The sequence below is a fragment of the Ailuropoda melanoleuca genome, chromosome 2 (assembly GCF_002007445.2).
Source record: "Ailuropoda melanoleuca isolate Jingjing chromosome 2, ASM200744v2, whole genome shotgun sequence".
Lineage (NCBI taxonomy): Eukaryota > Metazoa > Chordata > Mammalia > Carnivora > Ursidae > Ailuropoda > Ailuropoda melanoleuca.
Window position 1 is genome coordinate 68214332 of NC_048219.1, and position 22266 is coordinate 68236597.

Consider the following 22266-nt stretch of genomic DNA (forward strand, 5'->3'; position numbering starts at 1 on the left):
CTGGTGATGGGTAGTAGGGAGGGCACGTATTGCATGGTGCACTGGGTGTTATACGCAACTAATGAAGCATAACTTTACATCGGAATCTGGGGATGTACTGTATGGTGATTAACACAATATAATAAAATAAAATTTAAAAAAAAAAATCAGCATCTGACTAAATCAGTCTTTGCCAAAGGATGGCTGGTCAGCCAAAATGACATGACATGGCTGTATTGAGATCTAGTCTATGTCATCTTTATCATTTATCTGGATTTTTACAATAACCTCCCAGATTGGCTTTTGTTTTGCTCCAGTCTTATTCTCCTTTAATTCATTCTCCATTCTAAACATTCCACTTCCTTTTTTAAACTCCTTAATGGTTCCCCATTGCTTACAGGGTGAGAACCAACTTTGTAAGCATACCATAAAAAATTTTTCATGAATTTTCATCAAAAATGACAGAAACTTTGAAAAGATAAACAATATCAACAAACCTTAGCTAGACTCATCAAGAAAAAAAGGAGAGGGCTCAAATAATTAAAATCAGAAGTGAGAGAAATGTTACAACTGATACCACAAAAATACAATGGATCTTAAGTGACTTCGATGAACAATTATACACCAATAAATTGAACGACCTAGAGTAAATGGAAAAATTCCCAGAAACTTACAGCATTCCAAGACTGAATGATGAATAGAAAATCTTACTAGTAAGGAGATTAAATCAGTAATCTTCTTTCCTCCCCCAAAACAAAAGTCTAGGACCAGAAAGCTTCATGGGTGAATTCTACCAAACATTTTTAAAAGAGTTAATACCAATTCTTCTCAAACTCCAAAAAAATAGAAGAGGGAAGAACACTTCCAAACATATTTTACAAAGCCACAATTACACTGTGATACCAAAACCAAAAAGGATACCACGGGAAAAGAAAATTATAGGTCAATATCCCTGATGAACATAGATGCAAAAATCCTCAACAAAATCTTAGCAAACCAAATTTAACAACTCATTACAAGGATAATTCAACACAATCAGGTTGATTTTATTCCAAGGACACAAGGACTGTTAAACACCCACAAGTCAATTAGTGTGATATACCACATTAACAAAATGAAAGATAAAAATGATATCATCATCTCAATGGATACGTAAAAAGTATTTGGCAAAATTCAACATCAATTTATGATAAAAATTCTCAACAAAGTGGGTATAGAGCAAATGTATGTCAATAAAGGCCATATATGACAAGCCCACAGCTAACATCATACTCAATGGAAAAAAGCTGAAAGCTTTCCCTCTAAGATGAGGAACAAGGCAAGTATACCACTGTGACCACTTTCATTCAACATAGTATGGGAAGTCCCAGGTAGAGCAATTAGGCAAAAAAATAAAAAAAGAAGTAAAAGGCATCCAAAATGGAAAGGAATAAGTAAAACTTTCACTATTTGCAGATGACATAATGTTACATATAGAAAAACCTAAAGACTCCACCGAGAAGCCTCTTAGGACTAATAAACAAATTCAGTAAGATAGCAAGATACAAAAATCCATTGCATTTCTATATATTAATAACAAACTATTAGAAAGAAAGATTAAGAAACAATCACACTTACAATTGTATCAAAAAGAATACAATACCTGGAGTTAAAATTAATCAAGGAGGGAAAGACTTGTACACTGAAAACCATAAGACACTGATGAAAGAAACTGAAAAAAACAAATAAATGGAAGGATATTCCATGTTCATGGATTGGAAAATCAATACTGTTAAAATGCCCATACTACCCAAAGCAATTTCCAGATTCAATGCAGTCCTTACCAAAATTCCTTTTTTCTAAAGATTTTGTTTATTTATTTGAGAGAGAGAGAGCACGAGTAGAGGGAGAGGGGCAGAAGGAGAGGAAGAAGCAGACTCCCTGCTGAGCTGGGAGCCTGCCATGGGGCCCAATCCCAGGACCCTGAGATCATGATCTGAGCAGAAGGCAGATGCTTAACCGACTGAACCACCCAGGCACCCCCTTATCAAAATTACAATGGCAGTTTTCACAGGAACAGAACAAACAATCCTAAAATTTGTATGGAAACACAAGATTCTGAATAGCCAAAGCACTCTTGAGAAAGAACAAAGCTGGAGGTATCACACTCTCTGATTTCAAACTATATTAAAAAAACTATGGTAATCAGAAAGTATGGTATTGGCATAAAAACAGTTACATATATCATTAGAACATGGAGAGCTCAGGAGTAAACTCATGAACATATGGTCAATTCATTTAAGACAAAGGAGGCAAAAATATACAATAAGGAAAGGAGAGTCTCTTCAGAAATAGTGTTGTCAAAACTGGACGGCCACATGTAAAGAATGAAACTGGATCAATATATTACACCATACACAAAAATTAACTCAAAAAGGATGTAAGAGTTGAATGTAAGACCCAAAACCATAAAACTCCTAGGCAGTAAGCTCCTGCTTGACACAGATCTTGGTGATGATTTTTTGGATCTGACTCCAAGAGCAAAACCAACAAAAGCAAACATAAATAAGAGAACAAATCAAACTAAAAAGGTTCTGCACAGCAAAAGAAACCATCAGTGAAACAAAAAGGCAACCTACTGAACGGGAGAAAATATTTGCAAATCGTATTATCAGATAAGAGGTTAATATCCAAAATATGTAAAGAAATCATTCAACTCCACAGCAAAAACAGAATCTGATGAAAAAAATGGCCAGAAAATCTGAATTTTATTTTTTCAGAGAAGACATACAGATGGCCAACAGTACATGAAAAGATGCTCAACATCACTAAGTGTCTGGGAAATTCTAATCAAAACCACAATGAGCTATCACTTCACACCCATTAGAATGGCTATTATCAAAAGACTAGAAATAACAAGTGCTGGCAAAGATGTGGAGAAAAGAGAACACTTGTGCACTGTTGGTGGGAATGTGAATTGGTGCAGCCACTAGGGGAAACAGTATGAAGGTTCCTCAAAAAATTAAAAATTGAACTACCATATGATCCAGCAATTCCCCTTCTAGGTATTTATCTGAAATGAAAACACTATAACTTAAAAAGGTATATGCACTCCCACGTTCACTGCAGCATTATTTACAAATACGGAAACAAACTAAGTTTTCATTGATGGATGAATGGATAAAGAAGTTGTCCTAAATATATGTACAACAGACTATTATTTAACCATAAATAAGAAAGAAATCTTGCCATTTGCAACAGTTATGGATGGACCTTAAGGGCACTATGTTAAGTAACATAAGTTATACAAAGACAGACAGATACCATGTGATCTCACTTAAAGGTGGAATATGAAAACCAAAGCAAAACTCATAGATACAGAGAACAGATCAGTAATTGCCAGAGGCAAGGGGTGGTAGATGGGCAAAATGGGTGAAGGGAGTCAAAAGGTACAAACTTCTAGCTATAAAATAAGTCACAAGGACATAATACACAGTATGATGACTATAAATAATGTCTTCATCATAAGAAAAAAATTGTAACTACATGGTGACAGGTGTTAATTCATTGTGGTAATCATTTTGGGATATATACAAGTATCAAATCATTGTGTTGTACACCTGAATGTACTATAATGTTTTATGTCAATTATACCTCCATAAAAGAAAGAGAAAAGGGGGGGAAAAAAGGAAAAAAGGGGGGAAAGGTGACAGAGAATACTCTCCATATATTTATTTCTCATTTGCATTTGATCTCTAATAATTTGCCTATTTATGAACTTTGCCCATTTTTCCAATTAGGGTGTTTCATATAGTACAGACATCAACCTTTTGATACATGTGTTGCTGATATTTTGTAGCTTGTTACTGGACTTTTATACTTTGTTTTTAATTACTTTTGATAACTTTTAAAAATGGTTCAACCTATATTTTTCTAGTTAGCAATGTCAAAAACAAAACAGTGATACTGAGTCTCTCCTTTATAAAATCCAGAAATTATCATAAATTTACGTTTGTTGGTATTATCTGTCTCATTTTGTCATTATTGTATTATTTTCTTTTTTACATATCTTCTCTTTAAATAAATTGTATAATTTTTCTGTTTTTGTTACTGTATTTGCCATAGCCAATTCTAATTAATTCTTTATGTAAATGGTTTCCATTCTCTCTGCCAATTCATTCATATCATGACTTTGCCAATTTGAAAGCTCCAGATCAGGATACTTGGATAGCTCAGTCGGTTAAGTGTCTGCCTTTGGCTCAGGTCATGATCACAGGGTCCTGGATCAAGTCCCACACTGGGCTACTTGCTCAGTGGGGAGCCTGCTTCTCCCTCTGCTTGCCTCTCTCTCTCTCTAATAAATAAATAAATAAAATCTTTGAAAGCTCCAGATATTGGTGTGTTGCTCAGGTAGCTGGTAAAAGTCTTCTGGTAATATTTCATGAGTAACAGAATTCCTGAATTCTTGCATATCAGATATTTTATGATTATCTTAATACTTAAATGACCTTTTCAGTGGGAATAAAATTCTTATGTCACAATTTTTTTCTTTGAAAACTCTGAAGACATTACTGCTTTCTATTCTGGCATCTACCTTTATGGAGATAGAGGTCTGAGGCCAGGAGGCTGTCAGTCTGGAGTAGGTAACTACTGTTTCTGTCTTGGCATGTGTGTTAGTTTTCACTAGGTATACCATATTATAACCTGAAAAGCGCAGCGGCTTCCAACAACAAATACGTATTTCCCCCTCACACCACATGTTGGCGGTCAGGTTCGACAGATCTGCTCCAGCCTACTGGCTGGGTGCTCTTCCACTTCACATGTGTTCCCATTCTTGGGTGCAGGCTGAGGGAGCAGCCCCTATCTGGAACACGGACTTTTCCTGGAAAAGGGCCCAGGAGTAATAAAGTTGGCAAAAACTCTTGATGTCTCTACAAGTTTCTGATTGATGGGGCATAAATCAGGTTCATTCACATGTTACTGACCGTCCAAACTAACTGGAGCAGAAAGGATACTCTGCCTAAGGAAGGGGGGAGTTAATAATTGGGAACAATAATAACATCTCCCACAGAATTTATAGGACTCTTTCTTCAGTATTGAAATTCAGAAATTTCACTGAGAAATATCATCTATGTTTTAGTATATATCTTAATTTTACCTTATATCTAGTCAACACTTCTAGACTAAAGGTATTTATTTGAAAGAAAATTCTCCTTAATATATACCTCTGAATATTGCTATTCTATTTATTCTTTTCTTCTGGATACAAGGATCCATCATCTACAATGATTTATATGACATATTGTCATGTCTTCCATATCTGTTATCTTTACTCAGATCAACTTTATTTTCTTGTTCTTTTACTACATATGCTGAAGCCTATCCTTAATATAACTGCTATGAGTTTCTCCAGTGTGGATTTTGTTCTTTATAGTTTCTAGTATTTGTTTCCATCCTGCCACAATGTTACTTGTTTTCTTAATTAGTTTCCTAATTGTGACATTGTGCCACTTGTTTCATCTCTCATTTCACATATTTTCTTTAATTTCCTTGACAGTGAAAAGAAGATGCTCTCTATAATAAATTTAATTAAATTTCTTGTAGTTAATCTTTTTTTCAAAGACATTCTAACTCTTGAAGTCTATCTCTCTCATCTATGTCATGACATCATTTTAAAGGATTTAAATAATTGTCCTAGTTATTTATACTTGAATCATAATAGATTTAGCTCAGTTTGTCTTCCTAAAACAAGGAGAAGATTCATCAGAGATCCCCAAATTGTTCCATGAAGAGTCAAGGAATCCTTACATTAGATCTTGAGCCAAAAAGATGGTGAATGTTGTTTTATAAAATCATTTTAATGGTTTGACGAGTGGAGTGGGAGAAGAAGCTGAGACTCTAGGAACATCACTTTGTTCCCATACAGTTTCATCTCATGGTTGTTGGACCATTAGAAAGATTGCTAATCTCTTCAGCTAATTTCTACTCCAGGTAGATGCAGTTTGGAGCCAGCTTTTTTTTTTTTTTTTTTGGAATGAAGGTGACTCTCCATTCCATTTTATAGCACCCATTCAGTTGAGGAAAAGAACTCCCTCATTTGCTATAAACCCATATTAATAAGAAGCATGATCAGAGGGAAAACTTCTTGCCTGAAGCCTTTCTTTTGTCATGTGTTTGCCTATTTGCTAACCCTGTCTCAAAATGGTGTTGATTTAAGGTGCTGAAATGTGCTCTAAATAGAATAGACTCCTCCTCCTCTCAGGGATTTCTCCTATCTCTATCATTACTCTTTGAAATTTTGGTGTACTACTGGGTTTTATAGGATTTTAGCCAATTCCACAATATTGAATTTCTTTATTGACAAAGAAACATTTTAATTGTTCTTTGGTGACATCCTTCAAACCTGATCAATTTATATGATATTTAGTAGAAATGACTAAATTTTTATTCTATCTAGTTTTTACTCTTCATGACACAGCTAGCAAGATAGTAATTCTTACTTTACTCTTGCTAAAATAAGGAACTTAAGATAATGAATATGTAAATGTCTCCAGCTCCACTTTCCAGAAGGAGAGTCAGACTTTTGTTTCTTGGACTCCCAAGAGTAGTTAATAGTATTTGGAGACATCCTGAAGCCAGCACCACCAAAGCTTTTATCTGGGATGCACAGACCGTCGAAGGCAGGAGCCAGAAAAGGATGAGTCTGAAAGGAAGTGGTGTGACCTATGAAGAAAGTTGATTCCCTGGGGCCTTGGTGGAGTGGCAACTCTGTGGGTGCTATAAGTAAGAGGCACCTGCACGAGGCTGGTGTGCAGGTTGTCAGGACAGATGGGACCTGGAATGGGGATGGCTGCAGGTGTTCCAAGGGAAGCTGGACCCTGGGCATGATGGCATGAAGGCCTGGGAGCCACAACCAAGGTCTCCATGCTCAGTTCAGCAGAGAAAAATAGACCAAACACTTTTAAAAGGATCCTTTTAAATCCTTGTGATTCACACGGAGGAAGCATGGGGATTTAAATTACTCTGAGGGAATCTTTCCAAGGCACTTTGGTAAATCTGAGCATATTGGTAGTGAATTCTAGGAAGCATAACCAGAACCTCCTTAGAGCATAATTGTAATTATTTTTGTTACACAATTATTCATGAATTATTCATCATAGAAAGAAAAGGAAAGAGAAAGAGTTTGAAAGGAAGGGACGGAGAAAGGGAGGGAGGAGGGGAGAGAGAAAGGGAGGAAGAAAGGAAAGAACAAAGGAACAAAGGAACAAAGGAAGGGAAAGAAAGAAAAGAAATCTGGTCCAGTATCTCAGTTGCTTCCTTCTGTAACCGATTGCTTTCAGATTGTTATCTAGTTTCTCTCTCTCTCTTTCTCTTTCTCATCTACATGCTCTTTTCTAACCTACTAGAAAGAAATTATCTTGTGTGGTAATTTGCACAACTGACTTCATTGTACACACACACACACACACCATATATATATCAACTTAAAAAAAAAAACAAACTTTATGGGGCTCCTGGGTGGCTCAGGTGGTTAAACACCTGACTGACTCTTGTTTTTGGCTCAAGTCAGGATCTCAGGGTCCTGGGATCCAGCCCCGCAACTTGGTCCAAGAGCTTAAGGGCTAAGCAGGCACGGAGTTAGCTTGTGGCTCGTCCCTCTCCCTTTCCATCTGCTACTCCCCCCCATCCCCCCCCCACAGGTGAGCTCTCTCTCTTTCTCAAATAAATAAAATTCAAACAAACAAACAAAACTTTACAATATATATCAGAAAACTTTCCACATCTTGATTTACCCCATCCATTTCAATTGTTAAATGGTAATAATAACTGGCAATGATTAAGGGCTTTACAGGTTCCAGACACTGTTCTAAGTGCTTTCCTATCAGCTTACTGAACTCTCACAATGTCCATTCTATGATTGAGAAAATTCAGAGTATTTGAATAAGATGCCCAAGGTCAAAATTGTCCCAAATGTCTCAGCCAGTCTACCTCCAGAACCTGTGGGCTGAAAGACCACATTATAATGACCTGGATTCCATTATGGGAATGTAACATTGATTTAATCATTCACTACTGATACACAGTTCGACTTTTTGATTTGATATTACAAACAGCTGTAATGAAGTTACTGGCAACTTAAATATTTAGTGGACTATGAGATATGATGGGCCAGTTTCCATAGATGATTAATTCTTTTCATAAAACCAAATGTAATGAATATTCAGATTTACTTAGCTTTCAGAAAAATCATGACTTTTCCTCATAAACTATGGTAATTAACTGTATGACAAACTCCCTATAATTAAGGGATAAATTGCTGGCATAAAAATAAAGAATGCTGGCATGCTGTAATTACTCTGTAGCTTACAGTTTATCAAACATGTACTTTGAACATAGGAGGTTATATAAGTACATAACTTCTAAAAGAAACCCTTTGCCTTCTCCACACAAAACCGGCAAGCAGAAAATGATAGCTTGGCATAATACATCATCGTGCTCAAACTACTGGCAAGGTCTGCAGACCAAACTTTCGTACTGGACTCCCTTTGTCTCCTCGGAGGGCCAATTTCAAGAACTTAATGCCACTCTCCAACTATCAATTACTAAGATCAAATGCTGGGAAGAATTTTGCGTTCCCTTGTTTCCCATTGTGAACTATGATGAAAAGCAGCGTATTTACTCCAAATACTCCATATCACAAAGGAAAGAGAAAGCCACTGTGGGCTTCCCATAAGTGATGGCCTTCCTCCCTTTCTGGCTGATGAGCACAAACACATGTCCTCTCAGCAACAGAGCTCCACAGGGAAGCGTGAGATGCGTCCCCAGTAGCTCAGTTCGTGATCTTCCTGTGGTCTGCATGACGCAGGAGCAGACCCTGCACTGTGCAGACAGCGTTCTGCCTGGAACAGGATGGAAAAAGTGGGGAGCAAAGTCGGAACTCAGCAAGGTGTGTGCCGACGCCCTTTGGTGGGCAAAGGGGAGGACCGAGTCAGATTCAAATCACCTTTATCCCCCAACTACCAAAGTAAAAACAGAGCACATGAATTTGTCATAAACAAAACAATTAATGGAAGAAGTAAATACACACTGTTATCTTGAAATCTACAGATTCTAATATCTTGTTTTGATATTTTAAAACTCATTGTAAATAAAAATAAATTTGCATAAATTCAACAACAGGAATCTATGATCATTTTACACATAAAAGGCTGTAATGGTATATCAGGATATTCAGCAATGCCAGGAGGCTACCAAAGAACCCTTATACAGATAAATATGTTAAAAAAAACAGAAGGCAGTGATTATTGTTCAAGTTAACTTCAGAAATGAAGACTGATTATTACCCTGACCATTGTCTTAAAAATGTCTAATATCTCTTCCTAAATTCTGTTGCTTTCTATCTTTATTTCTTGAGTTAAAAAAGATATAAATTTGTACATATTATTCAGTTTTAAACAAAATACATGTATCTGGAATTATCACATTGTATAACTTTGCTGCTTATCAGTGATGTGGACTTTTGCAAATTGCTTAACTACTTGGGAGTTTAGTTTCCTTAACTGTACGATGGAGACACTTACTATAACTGGGCATCAGCTAAGCCACTATGGAAAAGTGATGAAAACAATCCAATGGTTCAGAGAGGAAAGAAGTTGTTTTCTTTTTCAGAACCATCTAGAGTGTGTCTGTGGACTGCTCCCCGATCTCATCCACGAACTTAGGCTATCAAAGTAGATCGGTCCTCTTAAAAAGGTAAAGATTACTTCCAGTCATACCTTTTACACTTGATGAGAAGGGTGAGGAGAGACAGAGAAAAGAGTCTTCAAACGATGAACCAGAGCTTGCACTGACCACTTCTGCTTCTTACATCCCATTGTCTAAACTCAGCTGCATGGTCACGTCTACCTGCGATGCTAGCTGGGAGTTATAGACTATGGTTGGGCAGCGGTGGATGAGCTAAAATTGGATTGGGGAATTCAGTTACTAAAACACGAAGGGGAGAAGGGATACTGGTGGGCTATTAGCAGCGTTTGCCACTATAAGGACACCAGCTTTAAAAATTGTTGTAAGGGGGGCGCCTGGGTGGCACAGCGGTTAAGCGTCTGCCTTCGGCTCAGGGCGTGATCCTGGCGTTATGGGATCGAGCCCCACATCAGGCTCCTCTGCTATGAGCCTGCTTCTTCCTCTCCCACTCCCTCTGCTTGTGTTCCCTCTCTCGCTGGCTGTCTCTATCTCTGTCGAATAAATAAAAAATAAAATCTTTAAAAAAAAATTGTTGTAAGGAATGAAGTTATACTTTCTGAGCATAGAAGTGTATTTGTGGAATTTACATAAGTAATCTGCATAGTACTTGACACATATGGAATGATCACTAAATGGTAACCATTAATATTTTGATGATGATGATGACAATCCAGTCCTTCTATCCTCACTGCAATGCTCCAATTCCCTCCACAGTATCATGGAAAAGTGAGAGTCTAACTATTCTTGAGTCCTTATAATAAAAGGAACTTTTTTTTTTAAAGGAAATCTCATTGCTCCTAAGGAAGGCATCCATTTTGAGAAAGTTTTTCCTTCTTTCTAGACATTGTCTTCTTACCCTGTCTTTTCTTTCATCCTAACTGTGACCTCTGAGGAGCTGGCAGAACAAATCACATCCCCCTGACATACAATAGTCCTTCAGATATCCATGGAAGTGTTATTGCTTCTTCTGTGGGTTTTCTTTTTCTCTAATCACTTTTTATTCCTTCAACTTTCTTTCTTAATACATGACTTGGAGTCCACTCACTGTCCTGGACATATTCATTCGTGCATTTAACAAATATTTGAGTACACTACTCTATTTTATTGATGCCCACCTCAAAACTGTGTCACCAAGGGCAGCATATGGTGTTTCAAGTTAGTCTGAGCAGAGCAAACCATCAATCCCTTCATTCAGGATATTATTTTCCCTAAGTGGAACTTAAGGTCGTATAATTATTGGCAGCTATAACGTGCTGTTGACACACGCCAAATGATAACCTACTATACCATCTGAGCCTTTTTTGTTTGTGTAGTTACCCTAGATGTACCCTACCTTACATGAACTTCTTTTTAAATCCAAATCCAAAACATTTGCTTTCTTTCTAGTTGTTAATTGTATCTAATCTCTCAAGAACTTTTATTCTTTCAACCAATGTGTTAATTATCCCTCACTGATTAGTACCATCTAAGCCCCTGATTAGCATATAATTGATCTCTTTAACATATCGATCAAAATGGGGGTATGGACAGGACTGATGAGAAGCCTTTAATAACCCTCTGAGCAATCACTGAACCAATTACAAATGTACACAATTGCATCACCATTTAAGAAATATTACCCTCTCGGGGCGCCTGGGTGGCACAGCAGTTAAGCGTCTGCCTTCGGCTCAGGGCGTGATCCCGGCGTTACGGGATCGAGCCCCACATCAGGCTCCTCCGCTATGAGCCTGCTTCTTCCTCTCCCACTCCCCCTGCTTGTGTTCCCTCTCTCGCTGGTGTCTCTATCTCTGTCGAATAAATAAATAAAATCTTAAAAAAAAAAAAAAAGAAATATTACCCTCTCTAGTTCACAAGATAAATCTCGAGAAGTCTCAGGAAAAGTTTTTGTTGAATATTTAGGTTCCGTGTTCATTGCCAGGCCCAATGAAGCCTTGACCTGCCGTTCAAAGTGCTACGTGGTTTGGCTCCATCCTGCCCAACCTGATCCTCTGGACCGCCCTGATTAGGAGAGCGTGATGGGTGTTTTCTTGCTGCCAGATCTTTATATAATGAGATTCAACAAAACTTATTGAGCCCTATTAGGTCCTAGGTATTATACCAGGCAGTATCTCACATACATACAGGATGGGAAAAGTGGAATATATTTTATGAAAAAAAAGGCATGTATTCTCAAATAAAACTACCTTATCATTTCACCCATGCATGAGACCATCATTGCACAGTGTTGCTTACCTCAAAATCATGGCAAAGTACAGAACATGTTCCCTATATAGATACTCAGCTTTTAGCATGAGGTATTCAAAGAATTATTTTCAACGTGATATGCATTTTTCTAAGATGATGTCTTCGGTGACTAAATTCTTGCTAAATACCGCTTCAGTAAATCAAACACGACTGTACAGGAACTCTCAGGGATGATTATTCATTTACTCTAAATAACAATCACATGTGAGAATTTAAATTATGAATCACCTGTACAGATGTTACCTTTTCCAAAGGACTTTCTACTCGAGGAATGCTGATCATCGGCATCTGTGCCAGATTATCCATGTGTATATGTTCATTTTCTGGTTGTCTTCCTTTGAAATTATTTACCACACACACAACCTAAAATTTCAGGGAAAAAAGTGCAGTTGAAGCAAAGACACACTCCCCATGACGATGACCCTTTTAAGTAGCTTAATAAATCTAATCATGGAAAAAAGTATTAAAATTACTTAAGTATTACATATATAACTTTATATCTAGGTTTATCTTGTATAAATTATAATAGTTATAATAGTTATTTCCAGTTCAAGGAAATGTATCAAATAATGTGTAGCTCAGTTAATAATGACAATTTCATTATTCCAAAATTTTCATTAAATTAGGTTGTAGTCAATGCTCAAATCAATCCATAAATAACATCATAGCCTTATAAAAATTCATAGCAAGCTAACCTTTCCTTAATGTGGCTAACCTACAACTTAATTTAAATGCTAATTATTTGCATTGCTTCAAGATCATTACATTCATAATAAACCTTCTACAATTGGCACTTTCTAATTTAGTAGCATCCCTTTCATTAACCTAGTTTATTGTTTATTATTGTACCCCATGTATACTTGGCATTTCAACAATAGCTTACTGGGGCTACCAGTGAAATAGAAGACCTTTTACATAAAGGAAATTGACCCTTGTTTCAACTGATTATATCCCATAGGTGACAGCATTTGAACAGAGCCAGAGGTTCTCATACTGCAGGTTACATAAAAATAGAGGCGTAGCACTGTTAAAAATGCATATTCCTAAGCCCTCCCCTAAAGATTCTTATTTTGTAGATGAAGGATGGGGTCTAGGAGTTGCCACTTTTTTGAAATACGTTCTAGAAGTGTCTGATGCAGGTGAATCATACCTTAAGAAATAGTGAATTAAACAACACAGAAAAATTACTTGTTATTATTTGCTTATATTAAGCAGTGGATAAGATATTCTTGAGCCTTCTTTTTCTGGGTTTATAGTCTTTATCAAGCCAAAATAGAGAACTTGCAGTTATAACCTAACATTCATTTTTAAAAGATAAATGCTTAATATATAATTACACATTTACACTGTAGATTTTCACAAATGCTCCATTGGAAAGCCTTTTCTCTAGTAGGGCTCATTACTGAATATTTTTAAATAAAATTTATAAATCTACAAAATAATAACACATATTATGAGACTTTATCTTAGAAAAAATATTTCTCTAGCTGTGGAATACTTATTATCCTTCCATTTCCTTGAATAATTATGGATCAGAAGCACAGATCAAATCCTGATAATTTGATCCATCAATTTTACCATTGCCATCAAGATCTTTAATGTAAGGGATGATACAGGCTTAGAGATGGGTACTTGATAAACTTAGTATCAAATGATGACTCTACAAAAGACTAATAGTGATTGCTCTACAGAAAGGGTCAGTAAATTTCGACTGTAAGGGACACATAGTACATATTTTTGGCTTTGCTGGATACAATCACCGGAGCAGCTATTCAACTCTGATATCTTGGTGTAAAAACATCCATAGCCAATTCGTAAATGAATGGGCATCTCAGTGTCCCAGTGTAACTTTAAAAAAAAAGAGAGATAGCAGGCCAAATTTCACCTAAGGGCTATAGTTTGCCAATTGACCACTGACTACAGTACGAAGTATATAATCAAGAATTTTAGCCAATAGCAACATAACAAGCAAGCAGTTTCCACAATCACTTCATGAAATATACACACATATTTCCATTTTCATTAATATTACAAATTAATGAAAACTTAGGCAGATGAAAAAAATTGCTACAAATTCTTGTGAAGCAAAATTTGTTGAAATGAAATAACTACGTACGTAGATGTATGGAAGTCACGAGATGAAGAAGAGTTCATCTAGAGTTAATATGGGCTTCTGAAATTAGTATAATTTAGGTTTGGTAAACTCTTTGCAAGGTTGTATCAGTTATCTCTTTGCCTTAATTGAGGGTTAGGACACCACCACTGAAGCAGCTGAGAACTATTTAAACACCTAACAGATAGTAGATATTCATTAAATAGTATGTATTAGCATAATGATTATTCTTCATTACTGTTATTATTTAAATTATAAGGGAGGAAATTGCCAAATCCTCCTTAGAACCATATTCAAATATTTAACAAGTCTTGCCTGCTAACATTCACAAGTATGGAACTGATTTCCTATTAGAAAAATGCTCATGGCGGGGGGTGGGGGTGGCATCTGAATCGCTCAGTCGGTTAAGCATCTGACTCTTACTTTCAGCTCAGGTCATGATCTCAGGGTCATGGGAACAAGCCCCGCATTGGGCTCCACGCTTAGCATGGAGTCTTCTTCTCCCTCCCTCTCTGTTCCTCCCCTGGCTCTCTCTCTCTCAATTGCTCTCTCAAATAAATAAATAAAACCTTAAAAAAAGAAAAATGCTTGTAGGTAAAAGCAATAGGCTTGGTTTTTGATCCCAAGTCTGTATGTTCTTGGACAGTCCTCTAGTCTGAGTTTTCTTAATTTGTAAGGGAACAGGTTGCAATATCTTATCAAGTTAGTCCATTCCTTTGTTTGTCAAAGGTAGGAAAAATTCAACTAATGTTCAAAGTGAAACCCAAGATCTGCCTATCTCCTGACCCCACTATAAAGCTTGATTTTTTTCTGGATCCTCTCAGGAAAACAGTCCCCACATGCCCTCTCCTGTAATTGCATAAGGCTGAAAACCTGGATTTATCCTTTATACCTCCAATACACAACCAGTCATTCAATTTGCTCAATTTTCCTTCCTAAAAATTTTCATTTCTTATATCTGCTTCTTCTATCTCCACCACCAACTCCAAAGACTAAGCAATCACCACCACTTGCCTGGATTCCTGCTTAGCTTTCTAAAGTCTCCCTAAGTCCAATCTTGGCTTCCTCCAATCCATTTCTACAGTGACATAAGAATGATCTTTCTAAAATGCAAATTGGATCATCTCAGCCTCCTTCAAATTATTGTGACTTGGCTCCCCAATTCTCTTACAGTGTAAACCTTGCCCTTCTTTGCAGCCTTCCTTCTCTGTACTTTCCTTTCACTGCCTTTTGTTTGGAATACTCAACTCCACACTCTTTGGGCAGCATATCTAATTTTCTGTGGTATCTCATCTCAGTATCACTTCTTCACTGGCTTTCTCAGGCCCCAGGCTGTTTTTGTTTGTTTGATCACATCAATCCCTGATGCTATTCATCAAAGCACCTATTTCTAATGAAATTATACATCTGTTAGCATAATAGTTTGGTTGGTGTGAATCTCTTCTTTAGAGAGCTTCCTTGTAAGCTCTATGAAAGTAGAGACTCTCTCTCTTTTCTTTTTTGCTCACCATTATATTCCCAGTGCCACAGTGATTGGATAGGCTAATGAATGAGGATGTGTCCAGGCCGAGAAGTCTCAAATTTTCTGATGTTCCTATATAATTTAAAGTGACATTCCTCTGAAATATTCCATTTTTTACATTAATGGCTTCCATGTGTATAATTCTACCCTGTCCTACAAAAAAGGACACTAATAAGTTACCATTACACAGATATTTTTGTGTTATTTTGCCAGTGGTGATAATAAATTAATCTGATCTATTTTTGGTCATTTTCCTCTTCACTTGTAGCAAGTAAAACATCTGTATTGCTTGGAGTTAAGTGTATAGGCTCTCGGAGGTCAAACAGGGCCAGGCCTTAATGCCAGGCTCTCTGATTTACTCACTGTGTGCCTGGGCAAATAACTCAATATAACTAGACCTGCTTCTCTTACCTGAAAAATGAGAATGATAATAACCACATCTCATCGTGCTGTTGTGAAGACTGAGTTAATGTAGTAAAGACTACTCAAATAACGCTTACTGTTTTTATATTACATATGATAACATGACAAGCTCTTGCTGAGGCTCAGTAAACTTGAACTACCCGACTTGACCCTGGGCATCTTTTTTGGAAACACTTTGAAGCATACATTTGTTAAGCATATATTTGTTAAATAATACTAACCAATCTACAACTACTGTTCAACTAGTATTTGGTTTGCATTTTCTTAAGCATGGGGATTCTGTTCTCTAACTTTAAAGAGAATGCTCATGAGATGAGAGTGATAAACAGCACAGGATATAATTCCTCATTAGAATATAACAGGCCAGATTTTGAGGGCAGTGGAAATTCAGGAAAAATGGGAGAACCAGGTAATCAGGGACACTTCTTGGGAAGGGGGACTTGCCTGAGCAAAATCTCAAGTGCAAAAAGGATCTGAGTAGTCATCAAAGGTGAGAACCACGATATCCAGCACCTTCTCTGCACCACACGCTCAACTGTGCTTACTACAGATGGGATTTCACTTAACCCTCAAAAGAGCTCTGGGAAGTAACAAAACAGTTCCCCATTCACTCATCCATCCAGCAAGTATTTCCCGAGAACCCGCTATCTACCAAACGCCATACTGCGTAGTGGGAGTACAAAGTGAAGAAAGCAAATAAATGCCTTCCTTCTCCATGCACAGCTTACATTCTAGTGGGTTTGACAGCAAAAAAAATATATTGTAGGTGGTATATTAAAAGTTGAATCGTGCTGGGGCATCTGGGTGGCTCAGTCGGTTAAGCGTCTGCCTTCGGCTCAGGTCATGAGATCGAGCCCCACATCGGGCTCACTGCTCAGTGGGGAATCTGCTTCTCCTTCTGCCTCCCCCTCTCCCCTTGCTTGTGCTCTCTCTCTGTCTTTCTCTCTCTCCCTCTCTCAAATAAATAAAAACATAATCTCAGGGGGGAAAAAGTCGCAACATGCTATGGAGGCAAGGGTATAGGGAATGAGGAAAGGATTCCTTGGGGGAGGCATTTTAAATACAGGTCAGGGAGGGCTCATGAAGAGACCTGTTCAAGGTCACACACACAGCTTGTGGCAAAAGCAGGATTCAAACCTAGGTTCACATGGCTCCCAGACCCCTGTTTTGTTCTCTAAAATATAGAGGAATGGGCTTTCTCACTGGGGCAAACATAAAGGCCGGATAGAACCCGGGGAAAGGAAACCTAGCGGATACATAGTATAGGATTTGTGAGGGAAAGGGAACCCTCTGTGAGGGAAAGGAAACCAAGTGGATACATAGTATAGGATTCCACTGCAAGGAGGGAGGGAAAATAAACTCGGCTGTGAAGAGTGCAGCCAGTTTACTGACCATCCCAGAAGCCCAGTGGACATATCTGGGTTTAATGCAGCAGAAATGAGGGTTTTTTGTTTTTTTGGGTTTTTTTTTTCTGTTTTGTTTTGTTATTAGCAATGGATTATGTTCTAAAGAAAAGAGGCAGAATGGCAGGTATGTGAAGGGTCTGAGTGAGCAGGCAGTTAGAAACCCAGAGATAGAACAAAGGGAAAAAGCACTAATCTCGAAAGTCGAGTACAGTTCCACAGTATACATTTTGGTTAGAATGGCCAAGAAATGAAATGTGGAGGAGACATTTTGTAGTGGAAATACACCGGGACCAGATGAATCACCGTGTGTGGGGGATGAACGAGAAGAATGAGTCAAAGGCAGATGCTAGACACTGGGTCTGGGTGACTGGGGGATGTGGATGCCTTTAACCGAGACACAGAGTCTTGGAGTAAGTTAGTGCTCATTTTATTCTGGAACCATTTCAGAGTTCTGCACACCCTGCAGGATAATTGGAGACACCCCAAGATACTGCAAGCCAGAGCTGTAGTCGCTGCTGAGAATAAATGTTCTACTTGCCCAAATGAGAAGCCCGGGAACCATCACGGATTGCTCCCTCTTCTTTGTCTCTGTCATCCCTAGTGTGCCATTGAGCTCCAAACATTTCATCTCCACAGACCTCCCAGACACCCTCCCTTCTCTCTGTGCCCACGGAGGCCTGATTTGTGCCATCTTATTTCCCTGGTTCTCCACCACTTGCCTCTTCTAGCCTCATCTGGAGTTTTACTTTCCAGCAAACCTATTTTCAAAGCACAAATTGTATCATAGAGTAAAAGGGGCTGAAAGGAAGCAAACTATCATTTATGGAACTTATTTCAGTCATTCATGTGTCCATTCATTGAAAATACACTATTTCATTTAAACTTTTAAGTCCTTATAAGCTTTAAGGAGGCTGTTATTAGCCTCATTTAACGAGGAAGAACCGAGGCTCGGAACGGTACATTGGTAATGGCACAAATGAGGTAAATTGCAGAATGGCACAAATTGGGTAAATAAGGAAGCTGAGATTCAACCAGCTTTAGCCCACTTGAACTCTGACAGTGGCTCTCAAAGAAAAGAAAAAAGCCCAGATTATTCTAACCTACACGGCCACTCAGGATAATTACCCCTGTGTTCTTCTATGTCCCACTCTTGTCCCTCACACTGGATGCCTGGTGCCATTCCACGATGCCACTTCCCCATGTGCGCATGCTGGGCCCAGACCTACAATATACTAAGGGCTCCAGAAATGCCCGTTTTATGAAGCATTTTGTATTGCTTCTGCGTACTGTGCTCTTTGCCCCTCATTCCTCATGCCCCACCTTAGACCTCACTGTTTTACAAACCTTTCAAGTTTGTGTATCCCCTCCCCTTTCCGACTATCCCTAATCCCAACAGAGATCTCCTGAGTATATAAACCAATATCACTACATTTAACCTTCTGTAAAACTCTTTGTGTCTGTCTTATGATCAATTTGAGTACATGGACTGTATCTTTTTCATGTATTTAATCCCCAGCGCCAAGCACAGTGCCTGGATTATAACAGGGGCTCAGTAAATGCTTCTGTTATGAAGGAAGAGAGGAAGGGTATAGTTGAGGGAATGACCTATTATTGTCCGACCCCTGAACCAGACTGTAAATCCCCCAGGAGACAGATCAAGTTTATCTGAGCCTCCCTGCATCCTCTGTTCTTGGCACAGTGCCGGGCACATGTAGGCAGTCACACCTGGAAATAGTTGTGCATGAATGCACAAATGTTCGGTTAGTTATTACAGTGAAAGCACTATTCTCACGTGACCTTTTCTGAAGGTCATTTTCCAGGTGTGCGAGAATGTCTGAAGGGCCATTGTGGAATGTTCTGAATATGCATAATCAGAGGCTTGAGCCCAAGGGAGATCCACAGTCCAACTCATTCACCACATGGTTCTCAGATGAGGAAGTGACTGGGAAGATAATAGTGTTCTAGATTTTGTCAGGATGTTCGCTGGAAGTGAAGGGAAGTTGGCAACAGCTACAGGAGGACAAGCAGAAAGACTGATGAGATAGATACCAGCAAAGACGTTCTGGCCCCAGGGAGCTGAAACACAGTTACATCTGACACGGATGCTTTGAAATTTTCCCTTTTGATAGGGTTTATGTAAGGTGTTTGTCTTGTTTTGTTTTAAATGTTTCAATGTGCTTCATCTGTGGTGAGTCAAAAAAAGGAAAAGGCTCTGGCCCGAGACTGGGTCCCAGTTTTCCTGGGGCCATAAGATGTCTGTGGGAGAGAGATGGGCCCAAGCTCCTGGGGAATGGGAGGGAGTGACATCAGGAAGAAAAGAGCCCAGAGCCTGGGGCAGGGATGAGGTCATATTCACCACTCTACACAGGAGCTTCTATAGAACACAGCTTATTTAAAATGCCTGGCATACAAATTGGTAGCCGGAAAGGTTCATATAAGTTTTTGCTTACTGGTTATGAACTAGGGAAAGGAGCTGAAGAAGGGAAGTTAAGCGTGAGAAGCAATTTAAATGTAATCAAAAAAGAAATAAAGTGTTTTTTCTTATTATAATGTGTCAATGCAAAAATATGTTTTGATTTATAGTCTACACATTTTCCATCTGGGTTAAACGTTATATACTCATACTTATAATAGTTTGATTATTTCTAAAGCCAGACTAAAATATATTTTCCATCACCCAAAACCTGTAGTAATATTCCCAGGAGATTTTACAAAAGGAATAGAGGTGGCATGCCTACTTCATTAGAAATCACTATGTATAGTCTTGGAAACCATCCATGGATTTTTAGTTACTGAAGGGAACCAATTCATCTCTCAAATAAGGTTTACCTCTTAGCAGGTGCTGTGACATGGTGGTACATGAAAGGTACTAGGCTGACGCCCCGGGGACTTTGGTATGCTCTAGATACTCTGGGATGAAAAGTGACCTGAGGAAATTTTTAAAATACCCAAGCAACCTAGTCTTAAAAACTATCCAACGAGGACTGAGTGTTTTAGCCCTGTTCCATTTTATACAAAAATATTTTGTTCACCTCTAAGTGTAGAATTTATACATTTTTTATTCCCAAATTTGCCTTTAGGGAGAATAAATGAGGAAGGAAGAAGAAATGAATGACTTAAAATATACATATTATCATTTGCTACATCACATTTAGAGAAACCTGGTAATTCACACTTGTATTTTCTTGTAGGTGATTATAGAAGTTAATTAAAAATACAGTGAAATTCAAATAAATTTGTACTTACCAGAAATACTGCTATAGATATTCCAACCAGAAAGCCTGCTATCACATCTGACCAATGATTTCGATATTCTGCTACTCTGTTGAGTCCAGTAAGAAAGGCCAAACACATTAAGCCCAAACATAAAACAGGCTTAGCAAGTCTTGTTCCTTTGGCTTTGATTGTGTTGGTAATGTACATCTGAAACATTAAATGAAAAATAAAACTTTTCATGAAGGCATTTTCTTGATATATATCCGATATATTTGTATATATGTACACATATATATTTATAGACATATCTATTCCTACAGTGTTCAAATAATTAATTTTTATGAATTATGAATTTTTTGAAGGACCTTTCTTAGAAGTAGAATTTAAAAATGGTGATTATTTAATTTTACTTACTTGATATTTACTAATGGCCAATTCTTATGTAATATGAATCATCTAGAAACACAGCACTGACATGCCAAGTGATTTTTTTAACTTTTAATGTACCTATTAAACTATTAACATTTAGCTATTAATGTACCTATTGTTTTATCTGAATGGACATCTTAGATCCCTAGTGTTAGAAGGGGCAAACTGATGAAGGAATGTTTTTAATGCCTACATTTGCCTACATACAAATATGCCATACCGGGGGAATGCATAATTGATAGGTCAGAACTTGTGACTGTAACTATAAAAAATAAAGTTGATTTTCACTGAATAGATAGTACTCTGAGGAAGGACTTTGAGGTTCAGTGCAGTGACAAGGTTTGCTTTTACGTTGTTTCAGAAATTGTGAAATTACTTTGTTTCAATTAAATTTTATCAGCCAGAATTAGGACAACAACAAAAAAAACTTAATTATAATCAGGGGAAATGTCTCCTTAAAACAAACAAAACGATGAATAAATACCTACATTTTTGGTGTCTTCACATATGCTAATGAAGAGCACATAGCGCCAACTGGTTGCACTAAATGAAATGTCCTCTCATTGCCAGCCACCACGCTCAAAAATAATTTGGTCTTTCTCCCACTCTGATTTATTCTATTGCTCAGTGGCTGATAATTTAAACCTGTGTTACTACATAAGCAAAGCTGTTGACTGCAAGGGTGGTGTGTCAGTTAATATTTCAAGTCATTAGTAAAGTAATTATAAAGGAGGTGGCTTTGACAGTCCAATACGTTTTTATGGTATTAATGTCAGTAGGTATCTAACACTCATGACATGATCAGAAAAAGAACTTAGAAATGCATTTAATCACTTGCCTATTGTCCTGCGTTGAATTAAAAAAAAAATACATTTGCCTGAGAGATTAAACCCAAAATCAGCACTTAAGTTTTTCCTTCACAATAGCCATTTCAGAATGCTATGAAATTCAGTAATTATCACCCTCCCTCTTTTTTTTTTTCCTGGGCAAAGTTTGCAGCCCTGTTAGCTGCCAGAAGAGGCCACATGAATATTTAAACAGCCCATGTGATACAAGGCTTCTATCTATCCAAGTTCTAGCCCTTTGCCATCTCTCTCAAGTCCTAATAGTCTAGGGGGAAAAAAAGGTGAATTGTTTCATCTTTGGCCTGTGACCTGGGTATTCTAAGCCTGGGTATGGAAGAGCTGAATAATTTTAGTGACGAAGGATAA

At 37.8% G+C, this 22266-nt stretch overlaps 1 protein-coding gene across 1 annotated transcript in view; it reads right to left on the minus strand.

Annotated features, from left to right (window-relative positions):
- The window catches only part of PLPPR5 (phospholipid phosphatase related 5), a 122970-nt gene that overhangs the window by 22958 nt on the left and 77746 nt on the right, over nucleotides 1–22266 (minus strand). The window contains 2 exon segments of the mRNA XM_034653968.1: nucleotides 12190–12309; nucleotides 20657–20833. Of these exon segments, the coding sequence (XP_034509859.1) occupies nucleotides 12190–12309; nucleotides 20657–20833 (297 nt within the window).